Below are 18,924 nucleotides of genomic sequence, written 5' to 3' on the forward strand. Positions count from 1 at the left end.
CTGGAACTCTCTTGCTTTTTCGATGATCCAGCAAATGTTGGCTATTTGCTCTCTGGTTCATTTTGATCTCTGGTTAGAAATTGCCTTTTCTAAAACCAACTTGAATATCTGGAAGTTCATGGTTCACGTATTGCTGAAGCCTGGCTTGGAGAATTTTGAGCATTACTTTACTAGCGTGTGAGATGAGTGCAATTGTGTGGTAGTTTGAGCATTCTTTGGCATTGCCTTTCTTTGGGTTGGAATGAAAACTGACCTTTTCCAGTCCTGTGGCCACTGCTGAGTTTTCCAAATTTGCTGGCATATTGAGTGCAGCCCTTTAACAGCATCATCTTTCAGGATTTGAAATAGCTCAACTGGAATTGCATCACCTCCACTAGCTTTGTTTATAATGATGCTTTCTAAGGGCCACCTGACTTCCCATTCCAGGATGTCTGTCTCTAGGTGAGTGATCTCACCATCATGATTATCTTGGTCGTGAAGGTCTTTTTTGTACAGTTCTTCTGTGCCTTCCTTTAGGAATGACTAATTTGTTCTCCTTGCTGTCCAAGGGACTCTCAGGAGTCTTCCCCAGCACCACAGTTTGAAAGCGTCACTTCTTCAGATCTCAGTGTTCTTTTGGTCCAGCCTCACATCTGTACATGACTACTGGGAAACCAGAGCTTTGACTGTATGGCCCTTTGTCAGCAAAGTGATATCTTTGCTTTATAATATGCTGCCTAGGTTTGTCATGGCTTTTCTTCCAAGGAGCAAGCATCTTTTAATTTCATGGCTGCCGTCAGCTGTCACAGTGATTTAGAAGCCCAGGAAAATAAAAGGCCGTCACTCTATTTTTTCCCCGTTTGTTTGCCATGAGGTGATAGGACCGGATGTCATAATTTTTGCTTTTTGGATGTTGAGTCTTAAGCCAGCTTTTTCACTCTCCTTTTTCACCATCATCAGGAGGTTCTTTAGTTCCTCTTTGCTATGTGCCATTAGGGTGGTATCATCTGCATCCAGGGGATCTTCCCAACCCAGGGATTGAACCCAGGTCTCCCGCATTGCAGGTGGATTCTTTACGAGCTGAGCCACAAGGGAAGGATCATCTGCATATCTGAGTTTATTGATATTTCTCCCAGCAATGTTGATTCCAGCTTGTGATTCTTCCAGCCTGGCATTTCACATGATGTATTCTGCATATAAGTTAAATAAACAGGTTGACGGTATACAGTTTTGATGTTGTCCTTTCTCAATTTTGAATCAGTTCGTTTTCACATGTTTGGTTCTAACTCTTGCTTCTTGACTTACATACATATTTCTCAGGAGGCAGGTAAGGTGATCTGGTATTCCCATCTCTTGAAGAATTTTCTACAGTTTGTTCCACACAGTCAAAGGGTTTAGCATAGTCAATGAAGCAGAAGTAGATGTTTTTCTGGGATTGCTTTGCTTTCTCTGTGATCCAAGGGATGTTGGCAGTTTGATCTCTAGTACCTCTGCCCTTCCTAAATCCATCTTGAACATCTGGAAGTTCTCGGTTCATGTACTGTTGAAGCCTAGTTTGGAGAATTTTGAGCGTTACCTTGCTAGCATGTGAAATGAGTGCAGTTGTGTTGCTGAGCTTTCCAAATTTGCTGGCATATTGAGTGTAGCACTTTCGCAGCATCATCTTTTAGGATTTGAAATAGCTCAGCTGTAATTCCATCACCTCCACTAGCTTTGTTCCTAGTGATGCTTCCTAAGGCCCTCTTGAGTTTGCACTCCAGGATGTCTGACTCTACCTGAGTAATCACACCATCATGCTTATCTGGGTCTTTAAGAGCTTTTTTTGTACAGTGCTTCTGTGTATCCTTGCCATCTCTTCTTAATATCTTCTGCTTCTGTTAGCTCCGTACTGTTTCTGTCCTTTTTTGTGCCCACTTTGCATGCAATGTTTCCTTGGTATCCCTAATTTTCTTGAAGAGATCTCTTCCCATTCTGTTCTTTTCCTCTATTTCTTTGCATTGTTCACTTAAAGCTTTTTCTATCTCTCATTTTGGAACTCTGCATTCAGATAGGTATATCTTTCCTTTTCTCTCTTCCCTTTTGCTACTCTTCTTTTCTCGGCTGTTTGTAAGACCTCCTAGGAGTATGGTTTTGCCCTTTTGCATCTCTCTTTCTTTGGTAGGGTTTTGATAACTGCCTCCTGTACAATATTACAAACCTCTTTCTATAGCTCTTCAGGGACTCCGTCTATCAGTTCTAATCCCTTGAGTCTATTTGTCAATTCTACTGTATCATCATAAGGGATTTAATTTAAGTCATACCTGAATGGCCTAGTGTTTTTGCCTACTTTCTTCAATTTAAGTCTGAATTTTGCAATAAGGAGTTCTTGATCTGAGCCACAGTCAGCTCCTCGTCTTGTTTTTGCTGACTGTATAGAGCTTCTTCTTTGGCTGCAAAGAATATAATCAACCCAGTTTTGATATTGACCATCTTGTGGTTTTCCATGTGTAGAGTCATCTCTTATGTTGTTGGAAGAGGCTGTTTGCTGGAACCAGTGCATCCTTTTGTCAAAACTCTTGTTAACCTTTGCCCTGCTTCATTTTGTACTTCAAGGCCAAACTTGCCTCTTACTACAGGTTTCTCTTCAATTCCTCCTTTTGCATTCCAGTCCCTTAATATGAAAAGGGAATCTTTTTTTGTGACATCTTTGTTTGGTGTTAGTTATAGAAGGTCTTGTAGGTCTTCACAGAATCATTCAACTTCAGATTCTTCAGCACTAGTGTTTAGGGCATAGACTTGGATGACTGTGATATTGAATGGTTTGCCTTGGAAATGAACAGAGCTCATTCTGTTAATTTTGAGATTGCATCCAAGTATTGCATTTCGATTCTTTTGTTGACTGTGAGGGCTACTCCCATTTCTTCTAAAAGATTTTGCCCATAGTAGTAGATATAATAATGGTCCTCTGAATTAAATTCCCCCATTCTGGTCTATTTTAGTTCACTGATGCCTAAAGTGTCAATGTTCAGTCTTGCCATCTCCTGTTTGACCACTTCCAATTTGCCTTGATTCATGGACCAGCTTCCTATGCAATATTGTTCTTTACAGCATCAGACTTTGCTTCCATCACCAGTCACATCCACAACTGGGTCTTATTTTTACTTTGGGTCAGTCTCTTCATTCTTTCTCTAGTTATTTCTCCATTCTTCTCCAATAACATATTGGGCACCTGCTGACCTGGGGAGTTATCTTTCAGTGTCCTATCTTTTTGCCTTTTCATATTGTTTATTGGGTTCTCAAGGCAAGAACTTTGAGGCAGTTTGCCATTGCCTTCTCCAGTGGAGCATGTTTTGTGGGACTGCTCCAGCATAATTTGTCCGTCTTGTGTGCCCTATACAGCATGGCTCATAGTTTCTTTAGGCTACACAAAGTTGTGATCCATGTGATCAGTTTGGTTAGTTTTCTGTGATTGTGGTTTTCATTCTGTCTGTCCTCTGATGGATGAGGATAAGAGTCTTGTGTAAGCTTCCTGATGGGAGGAACTGGCCATGGGGAAAACTGGGTCTTGCTCTGGTGGGTAGGACTGTGTTCAGTAAATCTTAAATCTGACTTTCTGCTGATGGGTGGGGTTGTGTTCCATTCCTGTAGTTTGGGCTGAGGCCAAACTATGATAGGGGCAATGGTGACCTTCTCCAAAAGGACTTTCGCCAGCACACTGTGCCTCCCATGACTGCTGCTGTCAGTGTCCCTGACCCTGCAGCAGGCCACTGTTGACCTGTGCCTCCACCAGAGATAATTGTTCTCCAGTTTGTGGATCGGGCTTCCTTGTGGCTCCGATGGTAGTGTCTGTCTACAATGCCGGACATCCGAGTTCAATCCCTGGGTAGGGAAGAGCCCCTGGAGAAGGAAATGTCAATCCACTCCAGTATTCTTGCCTGGAAAATCCCATGGATGGAGGAGCCTGGCGGGCTACCGTCCACAGGATTGCAAAGAGTCGGACATGACTGAGCGACTTCACTTTCACTTATGTGATTGTCCACCTGGCGGTTCTGCAGTGGGGCTGATGGCGACCTCCTCCAGAAGGACTTACCGCACACGTGTTACCTCCCAGGACTGCTGCTGCCAGAGCCCCTGTCCCTGCGGCACACCACTGTTGACTCACACCTGTGCAGGAGACCCTCACACTCACAAGTAGGTCTGTCTCAGTCTCGTGGGGGTCGCTGCTCCTTTCCCTGGGTCCTGGTGCACACAAGGTTTTGTTCATGCCCTCCAGGAGTCTCTGGCAGCTATGAGGTTTGATTTTGAATGCAGTTGCATCCCTCTTACTGTCTTGTTGCTTCTCCTTTGCCCTTGGATGTGGGGTATCTTTTTTTGGTGAGTTCCAACATTATCCTGTTGATGATTGTTCAGCAGGTAATTGCAGTTTTGGTGTTCTTGCAGGAGAACATGAGTGCATATCATGTAAGTGGTTGATCTGTAGCCTTTACTATGTATTTGCTTTTGTGAATTTTTTTGTTTTGGTTTTGGGGTTTCCTTCCTTTTTTTCTTTTTTTGACTGCACCATATAGCTTGTCGGATCTTAGTTCCCCAGCCAGGGATTGAATCCGGGCCCTCAGTGGTAAAAGTGCCAAGTCCTAACCACTAGACTGCCAGGGAATCCCCTATATTTGTATAGTAGGATTTTATCTTTCCTATAGATTTTTATTTTTCTTGTTGTAACCTTTCCTTTTCCTTAGAAACTATCTTTTAACATATCTTTTAGGGTTGTTTTTAAGAGTTTATGATGAACTCTCTTAGCTTTTGCTTGTCTGAGAAGTTCTTTATCTTGCCTTCAATTTTAAATGATAATCTTGCTGAGTAATATATCTAGGTTGTAGGTTTTTTCTTTTCAGCACTTTACTATATCATTGCCAGTCCCTGATTGCTTGCAAAGTTTCTACAGAATAATCCAGTGAGCCTTATGAGGGTTCACTTGCCGCCTTTAGAATTCTCCCTTTATCTTTGCTACTGCTAAGTCACTTCAGTCATGTCCGACTCTCTGCGACCCCATAAACAGCAGCCCACCAGGCTCCCCCATCCCTGTGATTCTCCAGGCAAGAACACTGCAGTGGGTCCCTTTATCTTTAACCTTTCCCATTTTAATTATGATATGTCTTGATGTACCTCTGTTTGGGTTCATTTTGTTTGGAACCGTCTATGCTTCCTGTCCTTGGATGTCTCTTTTTCAGGTTTGGGAAAATTTCAGCCATAACTTCTTCAAATATATTTTCAACCCTTTTCTCTCTCCTCCTTCTTGGACCCTATAAGCAAATGTTAATATGTTTGTTGTTGTCCTAGAGGTCTCTTAAAAACTCTTCCCATTTTTTAAAATTTGTTTTTCTTTTTGTTGTTCTAATGGGGTGATTTCTATTATTTTGTCTTCCATACCACTTAAAAAGTGTTCTTCTGGATCACCAAGTCTACTGTTATTTCTTTCTGCTGTATTTTTCATTTCAGTTATTGTATTCAGTTCTGACTTTTTTCTTTTTTTAGTTCCTTGTTAAAGTTCTCACTGTGTTCATCTGTTCTTTTCCCAAGTCCAATTACCATTCTGATTAGTAATGCTTTGAATTCTTTATTTAGTAAATTATTTACCAGTGTCATTAGTAGTTTTTTGTTTTTTGTTTTTCATGGGTTTTGTCTTGTTCTTTCATCTGAAGCAAATTCTTCTGTCTTGTTATTTTGCTTACTTTTCTGTGTCTCTATGAAACTTGGTGAAACAGTTACCTATTGCAGTCTTGTAGGGGTGTCTGTTGGGTCATCCCTAGTTAGTACCAGGTGCCTTTGGTAGGAGAGCTGGGTTTTATATGAACACGATTACATCTTCCTCCACGGAGTGCTGGCAGCTTTCAGCTTATTTGGGTCTAGGAATACAGACAGATGGGCTGGAACAGAGTCAAGTGTGAGCTGGGGCTTCTCTGCCCAGTGACCAATACCACCCGATTGTGGATGAGATCAGGTTCCGTGTTGCCGGAATACAAGGCCTGAGGATCAGGTCTGAGCTGGCTCTGTTTTCTCTAAGTATGTGTGCTCCCCCTCCCAGCACTGGCACACTTGCCCTCGAGGGGGGCTGAAGCAAGAGGGGCACGTGTGGGCACTTGTCATGGATTGGGGTCCATGCCCTGTGGTTCTGGCACCATTTTAGAGTACCAGACTGCTATTGATCCACTGTCTCCAGGAGTGCCCACAGTGGTTGCCTTTCCCTGTTCAGATGCTGCTTCGGGCCTGAGCCAGCTCCACCCTCTACAACTACATTCTCCACAGCCAGGGCAGCCCTTGCCCTAATGTGGAGCTCTTTTGTGGAGCAGGAAGGGCCAAGGCAGATGCCCTGTGTGGACTGGGCATGCACCGTGGATGCGCTATTACCAGTCAGAGTTCCAGACTGTTCCCAGTCCACCTCCTTTGCAAGCACCAGCAACGATTGCCCCTGACCTGTTTGGATGCTGCCCCAGATTCAAGCCACGCCGGTCCCCTGCAACTGTGTACTTCCGTTGGCTAAGGCAGCCCTTGTTATAGTGTGGAGCTGTGCCAGAGTGGCTGCTCAACTCGTCCAAGGTGTGTGCTGAGGTGGTAGTGGGAAACAGGCCAGAGACCTGCTCCCTCTGTCCTATTTCAGGAGTAAGCAAGCATCTGCTCACTCTTCATGAGTGGAGTCTAGGTTTCTTAGAGCCTGTCAGTCCCACTGGTTTTGAAACCACCTGAAGGGACTCACCTTCCTGGTGTTGGACCCCAGGGATAGGGAGCCCAGTAACTGGTTCCAGCTGATCGTTCCCTGGGAAGGGCCTCTGGGCCCGTGTGCGCTTTCCTCTTCTGCACCCTCTCTCGGAAGGGGCGGGCAGTTGCACGGACTTGCGTCCCTTCCCCTGCATTCAGTGTCACGTGCGTCTTTCTTACACCTTTGGTTATGGAAGAGTCTGAATGCCAGTCTCCATTTTGTTTTCGGTGATAACTGCTCCACACATAGATGTATTTTTGATGTGTTAGTAGGGGGAAGTGAGCTCTGTATCCTACTCTGCCATCTTGACCCCACCCCTCAAGTTTTTGGTTAAATAAGTTCACAATTTAAAAAAAAAGCTTTTGTTTCATTATCCTAGTTTTGCATATTTCAGAAGATGAGATAAATTAAACCAGGCAATTAGATATTATTTCAGATAAGAATTTTTTTACTTGAAGTATAGTTGATTTATATTGTATTTGTTTCTGGTGTGATTCAGTTATACACATATATATTCTTTTTCATATCTTTTCCATTATAGGCTATTATAAATAAGATACTGAATATATAGTTCCTTGTGTTGTACAGTCGGACCTTGTTGTTTACCTGTATTATATATAGTAGTTTGTATCTGCTCACCCCAAATTCCTGATTTTCTCTTCGTCTTGCTATTTTCCTTTTGATTTGTTTTCTGTGTTCATGAGTCTATTTCTGTTTTGTTAATAAATTCATTTGTGTCATATTTTAAATTCTGCATATGAGTAATATCATACATTGTCTTTCTCTGATTTATTTCACTTAGTATGATAATCTCTAAGTCTATTCATGTTGTTGCAAGTGGCATTATTTTTTCTGGCTCAGTCCATTGTGTGTGTGTGTGTACTACATCTTCTTTTTTATTTTTTTTTAATTGTGCTGGTGTATAATTGCTTTACAATGTTTTGTTAATTTCTGCTGTATGACAAAGTGAGTCAGCTATATGTATACATATCCCCTCCATCTCGGACTTCCCTTATCATCCCACTTTCTATCTGTTCATGTGTCAGTGGACATTTAGGTAGCTTCCATGTCTTGACTTTTGTAAATAGTGCTGCTTTGAACATTGGGGTACATGTATCTTTTTGAAATAGAGTTTTCTCTGGATATATGCCCAGAAGCAGAGTAGCTAGATCATACGGTAGCTTTTGTTAAGAAACCCCCATACTGTTTTCCATAGTGGCTGTACCAATTCACATTCCCACCAACAGTGTAAGAGGATTCTCTTTTCTGTACACCCTCTCCAGAATTTATTATTTGTAGACTTTTTAATGATGGCCATTCTAACCAGTGAGAGGTGATACCTCATTGTAATTACGATATACATTTCTCTGATAATTAATGGTGTTGCACATCAGATAAGAATTTTTAATTGAATAATTAAGGTTATACATATGCTGTGTAGCCTTATATCATCTGTATGTTTTAAAGTGCAGAATAAGCATCATTCCCAGGTAGTTAGAATATCAGCAGATTTCTTAAGATACTACATTCTATCAGCAGTAAGCCCATGTTTTTCAGTAGTGGTAGAAATAAAGATTATTCCTATTTAGATCACACATGTTAAGTTGCTTCAGTCATATCTGACTCTTTGAAACCCTGTGGATTGTAGCCCGCCAGGCTTCTCTGTCCATGGAATTCTCCAGGCAAGAATTTTGGAGTGGGTAAGGCATGCCCTCCTCCCAGGGATCTTCCCAACCTAAGGATCAAACCCACAGCTTTTAAGTCTGCTGCATTGTCAGGCAGGTTCTTACCACTAGCGCCACGTGAGAAGCCCACATAAAAGAGATCATACTTAATGGGTCAGACCTGTTAGAAAGAGGAGAGCCTAGCAAGAGATCAGAATAGCTCGCACAGTTGAGCCTTCTTTGGGTTCCCACAGTTTGAAGAGAAATGGCCTTCAGTAATAAAAGGAGTTAATTACTGATTGTATGTGGATTTGAAGATCTGTGAGGTTCCTTTTACATCTAAATATGCTTTCTTCTTATCTGCCAACAGGTACAACTGTAACTGCTTTACGATTATTTAAGAATCTACCTGTAAGAAAGCAATTTTACTCAACTGCTAAAAAATGTAAAGATGAAATTAAAAAGATTCAAGATCTCCTTATAAGCTATGGTATACTTAAACCTGATGTAAGGATTGTTTTTATACATAACAAGGTAAGCATTATTGTACTTTCTACAGAATTTTTTGATACGTGACGTAGTAACGGGACAGTGCATTTTGTCTAAATCAGATGTGTAAGAGTCTTTCAAAATTTGTCCACATTTGTTTAGTTTTTTTCTTTATTGTATAAAGAGCATCTTTGTTACCTCACATCTATATGAAATCTGATTGAACCTTTTATTTCTTAATTTCTAAGATAAGTTATTCTACCAAGAGACTTTTTCATCCAAGGAATGTTTGAGTGCTTCCTAAATATGAAGATGACTGAGACTTGTTATTTTCCTTTAAGAAGTTCACTGTTTAAAAACAAACAAATGAAAAAAAAAAGTTCACTATTTAGTGATATTTTCTTCCTTTTATTTTAAATGGTTTCTTCTCTGGAAGAGTTTTGTGTTTGCTTTTTAAAGGAAACTCTTCTCATTTCTTTCCATTTTTCAAAGCAGGGCTGATGAGGAATTCCTCTTGTTGCTTGATAAATCTTAGGGGAAAGGAAGGTTTACATATCTTCTGAATGTTCTGTTTCATAAAATTCTACATGTGCACCTCAAAATATTTACTGTAAGGAGAGTAGAAGTTTGTAAACCTGGTGGGGAGTAGAGAGGTAACATTTATTGAGGGTGTGCACAGGGCCAGTGCCTGTGCTAGTTTCATGAAACTCCTGTACTCCACAGCAGCAGCCGAGTGAAGAGACATTGTATCAACTTGCAGTGGTCCTCTACACTGGACTTAGAGAGGTTTGCTCAGTATTGCACAGCTGGTAAATGCTGAGATTGGTTTTGAAACTTTACATGCCTATTGAGTATAGATTCTTCACACTCTACTGTTTTGTCTTCGTATTTTAATACTATATTACATTGTGTAGTTCTTTTCTAGGTTTCAGAGCACTTAGAATAACCTTGTAGGGTAGACAGCCTTGCCTCTATTTGTATAGGGAAGCTCAGAATGATCTAAGGAATTGTTCTTGTTAATAAATTTCCTTCTTAAACATCAACTAGCAGTTTTCCTGATTTTATCTCTATTCGTGGCTGTGGTGGGTCTTTGTTGTTGCATGGGCTTTTCTGCAGTGACAGCGAGCAAGGGCTGCTTGCCAGTTACGGTGCACGGGCTTCTCGTTTCAGTGGCTTATTTTGTGGCAGAGCATGGGCTCTGGGGCATGTGGGCTTCCGTAGTTGTGGCATGTGAGCTCAGTAGTGTTGGCTCCCGAGCTCTAGAGTGCAGGCTCAATGGTTTTGGCACATGGGCTCAGTTGATCTGTGGCATGTGGAATCTTCCTGGATCAGGTATCGAACCTGTGTCTGCTGCATTGGCAGGCAGATGAGGGAAGCCCCGTTTTCTATTTTACGGTAAGTAATTCTACTGAGATCCAAGCACTTTTTCATCCAGTTTTCTTTCTACTCCATGTCTTTATGCTTGTTATTAAGAAGATTCCATATGTTTTTTTTTTTATCTCCATTTTTCTTTTCTTTTTTTAAAATTTTATTATTATTTTACTTTACAATATTGTATTGGTTTTGCCGTACATCAACATGCATCTGCCATGGGTGTACACGTATTCCCCATCCTGAACCCCCCTCCCAGCTCCCTCCCCATACCATCCCTGTGGGTCATCCCAGTGCACCAGCCCCAAGCTTCCTGTATCCATATGTTTTTTAATTTAATTATTTTTGGCTGCTCCAGGTCTTCATTGCTGTGAGCAGGCTTTCTCTAGTTGCAGTCCCTGGGCTTCTCGTTGCAGTGACTTCTCCTGTTGCGGCATGTGGGGTCTAGAGTGCATAAGCTTAGTGGTCATGGCGTGTGGGCTCAGTAGTTGTGCTGGGTGTGCCTAGTTGCCCCGCAGCATGTGGAGTCTTTCCAGACCAGGGAGCAAACCCACGTCCCCTGCCTTGGCAGGCAGCTTCTTAACCGCTGGACCACCAGGGAAGTCCAAGAAGATTCTCATATTAAACCAAATTACAGTGGAATATTTATGATCAGAATTTTTAGTCATCTTAAAAAAATAAAAAAGAAAGAAAAACATTAAGAATAGTCAGCCACCTGTTACTGCTGGCATAGAGCTCAACCAAATGATACCTTGAAATCTCTTCCAGCTCGATCATGCTAGAATTCCTCAGGATGTTGATGGATGGAGGCTCATCCTGCTAATATAAATAACCCTATGACCTCTTGATCCAAAGAACATTTCGTTATTAAAAGTTGAATGTACCCAAGTTAAGAAAATATCAAAGGCAAAAGAAAGAATGATCAGTAGAGGAAAACAGATGGCGAAAGGTAAAACATGAAGACAGGAGCTACGTTTTTATAGCAGAATAGTGACTACAACCAAAGAGAAAAGTTTTGAGGAAGAGAAAACAGAAGAATAAAATAAGATTATTGTCTAATGTAATGGAGATGAGTATTTGAAGTCAAATATATATCTTCTAAACTTAGGATAAGTTTATTATTTTCCCAACCTGTGTAAGATCATCAGTGTAGGTATTTTCTTTTGAAAATGGAAAGTAGTATTTTTCAATACAATGTATTTTATAACTTTTCAAGTACACCATATCTGAGCTTATATTGAGCAAACACAGGTCTCTCAGTGGCCTTCAATAATTTCAGATGCAGTGCAAATCTTGGAGAGTATTGCACTATTAAAGTAATGTAATACTATCAAAAGTCTTACAATAAAATTATAAATCAGTTTGTGGACAGGAAGAGCCACATGAAAAGCTTAAAGGAAGGTAAAAACCTTCAAGTGGAAAATAGCACATGAAATAGTTGTATAATCATTGTGGACACAGTATGTTTAGTCTTTGTTTAATCAAAAGTTTCATCAGGCATCTTTTTTTTTAATGCACATGCTGAGGTAACTGGCTCTGCCTTCCTCTTGGGGAATTTGACATTTCTGAAGGTGCAAGTACTGTAAGTAAAATGTCACTGTCTTGGCATCAGTTTTTAGCGTTGAGTATTTAAATAGAGCTAGATTATGGGATCTGAAGATAGTGCTGTATTTAAAAGTTTCTTATGACTTTAAAGTAAATTGTGCCTACTAATATAGCCCAAATAAAGTCTTGTAGTAAAATTAAGTATTACCTACACAAGTAAATCATGGACTCAGTTATATTTCTAAGCTTTTTTAAGTATAAATTATTTCACTCTTTTATTTCTTAGTATGCTGTTGTACCTCAAATGTTAAATATATTGTTTAAGTTCCAAAAATAGCATCAACACATTATCATAAATCTCTCTGAACATTGAGTTCTGCTCTACTCTTACAAATAATGCTTATGTTTATCATACTTTATGTGCTTTTCTGAGAAATTTTTTTTTGCCTTAGCTTAAAATTTAAACATGGCAATATTGGTTTCTCTTCATTTGAAAAATTTTTTTCTGCATTACAAACAAACAATCATATTGCACATACTATGAGAAGTACTATTGCTATTTTGACATCTTGGATTAGTGTTCCTTCTTTTTATGAAGGTTTATAACCTGCCAAGACATTCTTTGAATACTGATAATGTTAATGTTCTTGCCAGTATGGTTATGTTAGAAAGAGGTATTTTTCTTCTTTCATCACCATGTTCCTTGAAAGCATATTGAATAATGAGACAGCCAAAGGGAAATAATTTACAAGTGGATTCAGTGACTTTATTTAAAGTAGATTTTATTTGGAGAAATGCTAGAGCCATTCCTTAGATAAGCACTACAGTCTTCAGCCTTAGTTTTGTAACTGAATCCCTGTGAGGTCCTGTTATATGTTTTTTTTTTTTTTCATTTATAAAATAGTTATTTCACAGAATTAGGAGTTTTTCTCAATTTGGTAAGATCTGAAACCCACTTAATATTAGCTGTTTCATATGTTCATGAGTAATTTTACAGAGCACTAGTTCAAACATAATGATAAATATGTGATTTCAAATAATGGATACTTTAATACTTCATACTTGTTGATTTTGGGGAATATTTTCCTTTGCCTAAAGTATCATTTGTGTTTTTAAAAATTATTTTGAATTTAATTCTATCTTGATAATTAGAGGCCCACTGGTATTACAAAAGCTGAATTGGATATTATGGATATAAGGTCTTTCTGTTACAAGAGGGAAGTTAATTAATGACTTTTTATCTATCTCTCCTTTATATGACATGACTGTTAAGGCTTATTGAGATTAGTTTATTTATTTTTGAAGTCTGGAAGAATGATGACTAAGAATGAGAAAGAAGGGACACATTTATTGGGTAATAAACTGAAGATAAATAAATGGTAGTTTACAATCTGTATCCTGTACATTTGTGGTATTCCCTTTGTTCATTTTATTCTACTTTGCATCTTTTAGCCTTTTACTCATATTTTGTGAATGTCCCAGTTTTGTTTCACCTGTGCTGTGCGGAATCAAGGAAAAGTCTTTTGCCCGTAACTGGACCAGTGTTAAAGGCCACCTCCCTCTCCCATCCCCTCCAGTGTTGCGGAGGCAGTGTAATCAAAGAGAAATTTCAGTTCAGGATTATGGTTTGAATGCTCCTTTCTTCTGAAGAATATATCCCTCCAGTTCCAACCTTGAAAGTTTGGGTGGAATTGTTTTTATTTCTTTTTTCATTAGTGAAAGTGAATGTGCCTTCAGATATGTTTTAAGGTTAACTTGGGGCTAATTATCAATTATGATTGGTTGTTTGTCTTTTGGTTTGTTTTTACTTGCAAATTAAGGATAAAATTTTTAATGGTTCTCATGTTTTCTTCTTTGTTATATTAAATTCTTTTACTTTTCACCTGACTTCTGAGAAATACTATATAGAAAAGATAAGAGACATATATAAGTCAAATTTTAGTTTAGTTGATTTCTAATTTTGATGTTTGCTGACACTATTTTTAAGAAATCTTTAAAGCCTTCTGCTGTCTCTCAGCAAGACTTATTCTGTAACTTTTTCCATAGCATTTTCTCTATCCCTATTATATGATTTTTGCTTTATTGGAAATGATTTGTGTTCTCTCTCCCTGTCCCAACAGCCTTTTGTGGAAGGGAGGGCTGCATTTTACTTATATCTGTTTTCCTTTTAATTCTCACTTAGTATTACAATATACTGAGTATGGATCATAAAAAAGAATGAAATGATGCCATAAAGGTTATCATACTAAGTGAAGTAAGCCAGAAAAAGACAAATACCATATGATGCAGCTTATATGTGGCATATAGAATATGACATAGATGAAGTTCTCTGTGAAACAGAAACAGACCCACAGATAGAGAAAACAAATTTGTGGTTGCCAAGTGGGAGTGGGGTGTGGGGGAGGGACAGATTGGCAGTTTGGTAATCATGTTTGTTTTCTATTTTCTGTGGGATCTATTTCTGTTTTGTATATAAGTTCATTTTTTTTTTTTTTTTTAGATTTCACATATAAGCAATTTCACATAATATTTGTCTTTCTCTGACTCACTTAACTTCACTTAGTATGATAATCTCTAAGTCCATCCATGTTTCTGCAAATGCCTTATTTCATTCCTTTACATGGCTGAGTAATATTCCAACTTTATGTCTTAGTGTGTATATATATACACACACACACAAATGGGACCTAACAAAGCTTTTGCACCACAAGGGAAACCATAAACAAAACAAAAAGACAACCTACAGAATGGGAGAAAATATTTACAAATGATGTGACTAATAAGGCATTAATCTCCAAAATGTACAGAGAACTCATACACTCATTATCAAACAAAAAAGACAAACTACCCAATCAAAAAATGGGCAAAAGATCTAAGACATTTCTCCAAAGAAGACATACAGAGATGACCAAAAGGCACATGAGAAAATGCTTAACGTTGCCAATTATTAGAGAAATGCAAATCAAAATGACTAGTACCGCTTTAAATTCATGATCACTAATCTTAGTACTGCCTGGTAGTCATACTGTTTCTGTGGTCTGTTTTCTCTCCTGGTCTCCTATATCCACAGTGCTTTAAGCCAATTTTACTGTATAAGCAAATCACCTGGGCATCTTGTTAACAGGTTCTGATTTAGTAGCTCAGCGAGGACTTGAGATTCTACATTTCCAACCAGTCCCCAGGTGGTACAGTTGCTGCTGGTCCATAATCCATATGTTGAGTTGCAAAATCCCAAAAAGCTATTTCATCTCTCTTCTCAGACAATCAAGTCTTTCTTCCCTGTCTTCACTCTTACTTGATCTTACATCCTATTTTACTGAGAAAATTGAGAGAACTTTTATAAACTATCCACCTGTCTGCAATTGTGCCCATAACATTCAGCCTTCTCTTCTATTATTATAGATGCATGCCTCATGTTTTTAGGCAAGGCCAATTGCTTCACTTGGGCAAAGTTTCTTAAAATAAGTGTCTGTATTCACTGTCTCCAATTAGCTTTCTTCCCATTCTCTCGAACCCACTCTAGTCAGACTTTCTCTTTCTACCACTCCACCAAAACTACTTTTACCAAGGTCACCATTGACTTTCAGATTTCTGAATCCAGTGGTCATTTCTCAGATTTTATCTTACTTAACGTTTACCACAGTTGATCTCATCCTTGAAACACTTTTCCACTTGGCTTCTAGGTCAACACACATCCTTGGTTTTTTCCCTCATCTTTCTACCATTTGTTATCAGTCTTCTAGTTCCCCTTCATATCCTGACTTGTAAACATTTAGTGTCCTGTGGCTCAATTGTGGAGTTTATGTATATAATTCATTCTCACATATATATATATATAGTTACTCACACACATGTATGTGTTCATTTTCTTGATGAGTGCATCTCATGTTTCTGGGTGTCATTTATACAGTGATGACTCCTCAGTTTTTATCTCCATTCTGTAACTTTCCTGAACTCCAAACTCATAGATCTAACTACCTCCCCAAATTTCTCTTTGTTTAGTAATAAGCTCCTCACATTTAACATGACAAACAGTAAAGCTCCCTCCCTTGTCTCTCAGAATTGCTCTTTACATATCCTTCCCCATCAGTATATGAGAACTCTGTTTTTTCTCTTGGCAAACCAAAACGCTTAGGGTTATCCTTAACTACTGATTCTCCCACACTTTAATCTGATAAAAGAGTAAATTCTGTTGGTCTGCATTCAAAATATATCTAAAATCTAACACTTTTCACCATGTGTGTGATCCAAGCCACCATGATTGCCCACCTGGATTTTTGTAGTAATTTTCTAATTCTCCCCACTTCCTACCTTGCTGTCTTTATTCTGAGCCTAACAGCTAAAGTGATTCTGTAAAAGAAACCCTGTGGACTGTAGCATGCCAGATTCCTCTTTCCATAGGGTTTCCCAGGTAATCATACTGGAATAGGTTGCCATTTCCTTCTTCAGGGGTTTTCCTGATCCAGGGATCGAACCTGTGTGTCGTGCATCGTGGGCAGATTCTTTACTACTGAGGCATCTGGAAGATTAGTAAACCTTTTTTGTAAAGAACCGCAGTATAAATATTTGGGGTTTTCTAACTCATACAGTTTGCCTCACAACTGTTCAGCTCTGCTGTTGTAGCATGAAAGTAGAGGTATTAAAACTTTACTTTAAAAAGCAGGTGGTAGGTTGGATTCAGTCCATAGGCTATAGTTTGCTGATCCGATATAGGTAATCTGACCCACTACTATGTCTGATCTCATTCATTTATTTTCTTGGCTCCAGCTAACTGGCCTCCTTGTTTTTTCCTCGAACCTGCCAGTCATACTTCCAACTCAGGACCTTTTTATTTGTCGTTCATTTGCCTCAGACATTCTTCTGTATGTCTGGCTCAATCCTTATCTCTCAGTTCTTTACTTAAAACTTCCTCAGTGACGTTTTCTTTAGTCACCCTAAAACTATAACTGTTTCCCCACACACACACACGTTTTCCTGCTTTATTTTTCTTACTAAAACTTCTAACTAACATGCTGTATATTGTACCTACCTTAATTTATTGTCTTTCTTTCCTCCTCTAGATACAACTTCCATGAGGGGAGAGACTTCTGACTCTTTTCACTGATGTGTCCCTAGTGCTGACAGTAGTACTTCATGTAGGTACTCAAAAAATATATGTTAAATTAATGAGTGTGATCACGGGTTGAGAGCACGCAGGACAGAATTCCATCCCATTGGTGGCACCAGCCCATACTGGATTGTTAACATAGATATTAAAGCACCAAAGATACAGGGGTAGATGGTATCAATAGAATTAAAAATAACAACTGGAACAGAGAAGTGCAAAATATCAAGCATCAACTTTTATACTCAGACCTTTCCCTTTCTTTCTGGAGGCCTGCTTGAAAGTCACAGAAGAGGGAGGGCTGACTTAAGCCACTTGGCAGGTGGGTGTTAATTGATTCAGTGGAGTAGGAACAACCTATCAAAGTGGTCTCACCTAGGATTCCACAAATGGGTGGGTCATGGGCTGATTTTACTACAGTATACTTTGCTAATAGGGATAAATGGATCAAAATCATTCTAGGTATAGGAATAGAATGAATATAAAAGATGGAGGTAGGAAAGTATTTAGAGGCAGTGAATAAGTCAAGTTATGTGAGTAGGTAGTTATATAAAGGAATACAGGAAGATAAATCCTGAAAGACCGTTGGAGTCTAGATTATAAAGGGTCTTTAATGCTAGGCTGTTTTTTTGTTTTGTTTTTAGTAGAAAATTGGGAGTAGGGAAGTGACTTGATCAAGGTGTTAACCTGTGGCGGTTAGTTTGGTAGTAACGTGCTGGGAGGAATTATAGGAAGCTATAAGCAGAGACCTTAGTTAGGAAACTATAACAAAAATCCAGACACTACGTGGCTGAATTAGGATAAACAGATTGGGCATGGAAAACAAAGAGGGTGATCACTATTGTAAGGAAAAATCCATGAGACTGCACGTAGATAATGAAGATACAAGGATGAGGATACCTGATTTATTTAACTTTATATGCTTAGGAAAATGGTAATATTACATCCCTGTTTTATTCCTGAATGGGTGCGTCTGTCTTTCTTTTCCAATATGTAGCACCTTCATGAATTCCCTGGTGGCTCAGAAGGTTAAAAAAAAAAAAAAAATCTGCCTGCAATGCGAGAGACCTGGATGTGATCCCTGGGTTAGGAAGATACCCTAGAGAAGGGAATAGCTACCCACTCCAGTATTCTTAGCTGGAGAATTCCATAGACAGAGGAGCCTGGTGGGCTACAGTTCATGTGGTTGCAAAGAGTTGGACATGACTGAGTGACAATGCACTCATGAATTACTCTGGCATAATTTTGATTTCTCTCCAGAAAGAACCTAATAGAATCAAGCAAAACTTTGGAAGTGAAGTTATTTGTTACCTCATCAACAAAGTTTTTGTTGACTAGTCTGTTAAGAAAGAAAAGCTGATCAACTCCATACTGGATATTATTTGTTAGCTTTAAAACTTGTTGCTTGTTTTTTAAATAAGAGGACTGCCGGGGACCAGCCCCGGCTGATCCAGGGAATTCGAAGCGGGGACGGCGTCGGCGAAGATCAGGAAACAATTGCTTAATTAAACGTTAATTAAGGATATAAAGAGTAATAGAATGAGGATAGCTCAGTAGGAAAATTCAGTGGAGAAAAGAGGCTGAAATAAGGATAGCTCAGTGAGGAAATTCAGTGTAGAAAAGAGGCTGAATAATTCAGCCAGAAGGTAAGAGAAAGAACGACATGGTGAGACCAAGTTTCGGTGAACAAGGCCCGCACTTTATTTTCCAAAGTAGTTTTTATACCTTAAGTTATGCATAGAGGATAATGAGGGAAGGGGTAGAGTCTTGCAGCAAGCCAGGCTTTCTTCCTGCAAACTTATCATATGCAAGAGCTTAGGTGATTTGCATCATCTTCTGGCCCGGAGGCCTGTTAACACTTTAAGACCTTCTCTTCAGAAAACTTATTTTTCTCTAAAGGTGATTGGTCAGGAGCCACCCTCCAAAAGCATTAGATAAAGTTGCATTCCTACAGAGCAAAGGTGTGGTGGGCTATAACAAGAAAAAGAATTAACTCAAGGGTCCCAGGTTACAAACATTAAAGCTACTACTTACACCAA

At 39.2% G+C, this 18,924-nt stretch overlaps 1 protein-coding gene across 6 annotated transcripts in view; it reads left to right on the forward strand.

Moving 5' to 3' along the window:
• The window catches only part of PMS1 (PMS1 homolog 1, mismatch repair system component), a 111,901-nt gene that overhangs the window by 46,994 nt on the left and 45,983 nt on the right, over positions 1-18,924 (forward strand). For all 6 annotated transcript variants that reach the window (XR_015148809.1, XR_015148818.1, XR_015148823.1 and 3 more), the window contains one exon: positions 8,747-8,910. Coding sequence is in view for 2 of the 6 variants with exons in the window: in XM_086361800.1 (XP_086217926.1) it covers positions 8,747-8,910 (164 nt within the window). In the remaining 4 variants the exon portion in view is untranslated. The remainder of the gene's footprint in view (positions 1-8,746; positions 8,911-18,924) is intronic.

This window comes from Bos grunniens, chromosome 2, assembly GCF_055505025.1.
Source record: "Bos grunniens cultivar Pamir isolate PY7600 chromosome 2, Bosgru_T2T1.0, whole genome shotgun sequence".
In the NCBI taxonomy this organism is placed as follows: domain Eukaryota; kingdom Metazoa; phylum Chordata; class Mammalia; order Artiodactyla; family Bovidae; genus Bos; species Bos grunniens.